The sequence below is a fragment of the Jaculus jaculus genome, chromosome 9 (assembly GCF_020740685.1).
Source record: "Jaculus jaculus isolate mJacJac1 chromosome 9, mJacJac1.mat.Y.cur, whole genome shotgun sequence".
Lineage (NCBI taxonomy): Eukaryota > Metazoa > Chordata > Mammalia > Rodentia > Dipodidae > Jaculus > Jaculus jaculus.
The window spans coordinates 109703480-109705436 of NC_059110.1; the positions used below are offsets into that span (position 1 = coordinate 109703480).

General features: G+C 63.3%; 1 protein-coding gene across 1 annotated transcript; it reads left to right on the forward strand.

Moving 5' to 3' along the window:
• Positions 1 to 400: 400 nt before the first annotated feature.
• Positions 401 to 1540, forward strand: Sp6 (Sp6 transcription factor). The gene has a single exon (XM_004655510.2). It carries the CDS (start codon positions 401 to 403, stop codon positions 1538 to 1540), a length of 1140 nt encoding a protein of 379 aa, XP_004655567.1.
• Positions 1541 to 1957: the final 417 nt, after the last annotated feature.

The following is a 1957-nucleotide window of genomic DNA, read 5'->3' on the forward strand; positions in this document are numbered from 1 at the left end:
TGGGCTGGCTAAAGGTCTTAGTGAGAAATGGCCAGGCACCCAGGTGGGGAGGGTCCTGGCATTGTGCTCTGCCATCCCGGGTCAAGCAGAACGCCAGTGGTGAACTGGCTCCTAAGGGAGGATTACCTAGAGAGAGGACCGTCCTGTGCCCTGACCAAGCTTTCACCAAGCCCTGATCAAGCACTTTCAGGGTCTAAGTGATCTGTACTCCCCACCCAGAGGCCCACCTTTCCTTTTTACCTGGGGAGACCAGTGGAATCCCTTGGCTAAGAGGGCACCTGCACTAGGAGAGAAAGACAGCTTGTTCCCTTCTTCATTTCTCTTCGTTGTTTGTCTCTTTTAGGTCTCATCCGAGGTGCCCCTGACCGTCCCTGCCCCTACCCCACCCCAGATCCCGGCAATGCTAACCGCTGTCTGTGGCTCTCTGGGCAGCCAGCACACGGACGCGCCTCACACCTCGCCGCCGCGCCTAGACCTGCAGCCTCTCCAAACATACCAGGGCCACACGAGCCCGGAGGCCGGGGACTACCCCTCCCCGCTGCAGCCTGGAGAGCTGCAGAGCCTCCCACTGGGCCCGGAGGTAGACTTCTCTCAGGGCTATGAGCTGCCGGGGACATCCTCTCGGGTAACTTGCGAGGATCTGGAAAGTGACAGTCCTTTGGCTCCGGGACCCTTTTCCAAGCTCCTGCAGCCCGATATGTCACACCATTACGAATCGTGGTTCCGGCCGACTCACCCAGGCACGGAGGATGGCTCCTGGTGGGACCTTCATCCGGGGACCAGCTGGATGGACCTCCCCCACACTCAGGGCGCGCTGACCTCACCTGGCCACCCGGGGGCGCTTCAGGCTGGCTTGGGGGGCTACGTGGGAGACCACCAGCTCTGCGCTCCGCCGCCCCACCCGCACCCGCACCCGCACCACCTCCTCCCAGCCGCCGGAGGGCAGCACCTCCTGGGGCCACCCGACGGCGCCAAGGCTTTGGAAGCGGCTGCGCCAGAGTCCCAAGGGTTGGATTCCACGTTGGATGCGGCGACGCGACCCAAAGGCTCCCGGCGATCGGTGCCTCGCAGCTCAGGCCAGACGGTGTGTCGCTGTCCCAACTGTCTGGAGGCGGAGCGACTGGGGTCTCCGTGCGGGCCGGATGGGAGCAAGAAGAAGCATTTGCACAACTGCCACATCCCAGGCTGCGGGAAAGCCTACGCCAAGACGTCTCACCTGAAGGCGCACCTGCGCTGGCACAGCGGCGACCGTCCCTTCGTGTGCAACTGGCTTTTCTGCGGCAAGCGCTTCACGCGCTCCGACGAGCTGCAGCGCCACCTCCAGACGCACACGGGCACCAAGAAGTTCCCCTGTGCCGTTTGCAGCCGGGTCTTCATGCGCAGCGACCACCTGGCCAAGCACATGAAAACCCACGAGGGCGCCAAGGAGGAGGCTGCCGGGGTGGCCTCCTCGGGCGATGCCAAGGCTGGTGGCGCGGTGGAGCCGCCCGGGGGCAAGGGCAAACGCGAGGCCGAGGGCAGCGCGGCGTCCTCCAACTGAGCCCCCTTGGCTGTCTTGCCTCCCTGCCTGGTCTCCTGGGGCCATCGCCAGAGATCCCTAGGTCCGACGTCCTTGGGGGATGGGGGGACAGGCTGAGTTTAAAAGGTGGTTATTTATTGATGGGGAAGATATACGGTGAAGGGGACAGGAATGCTAGGGTGTTTTGTTGTTGTTGTTTAAGTCTCTGGGGCGTGTGACTGTTTGGATGTTCGCCTGACGCTTGATTCTTCTCCCCCCACTATCTCACCGGGTCCTGAGCTGCCTTCGTTTGGGAGGGGACAACACCTCTGCCGCGTCTAGGGGCGGAAGGGACCGGCTGGAGGAGATGGTGCTTCCCGGGAACTGAGGGGGAGCTGGACAGGCTCGGGATGCTGCGCTGTAGCTGTCTGGACACGTCCTTAGCGCCTGGGAACCCGG

Excerpts from the sequence above, each read along its gene's own strand:
- Sp6 (XM_004655510.2), top strand. The coding sequence starts at position 401 with ATGCTAACCGCTGTCTGTGGCTCTCTGGGCAGCCAGCACACGGACGCG.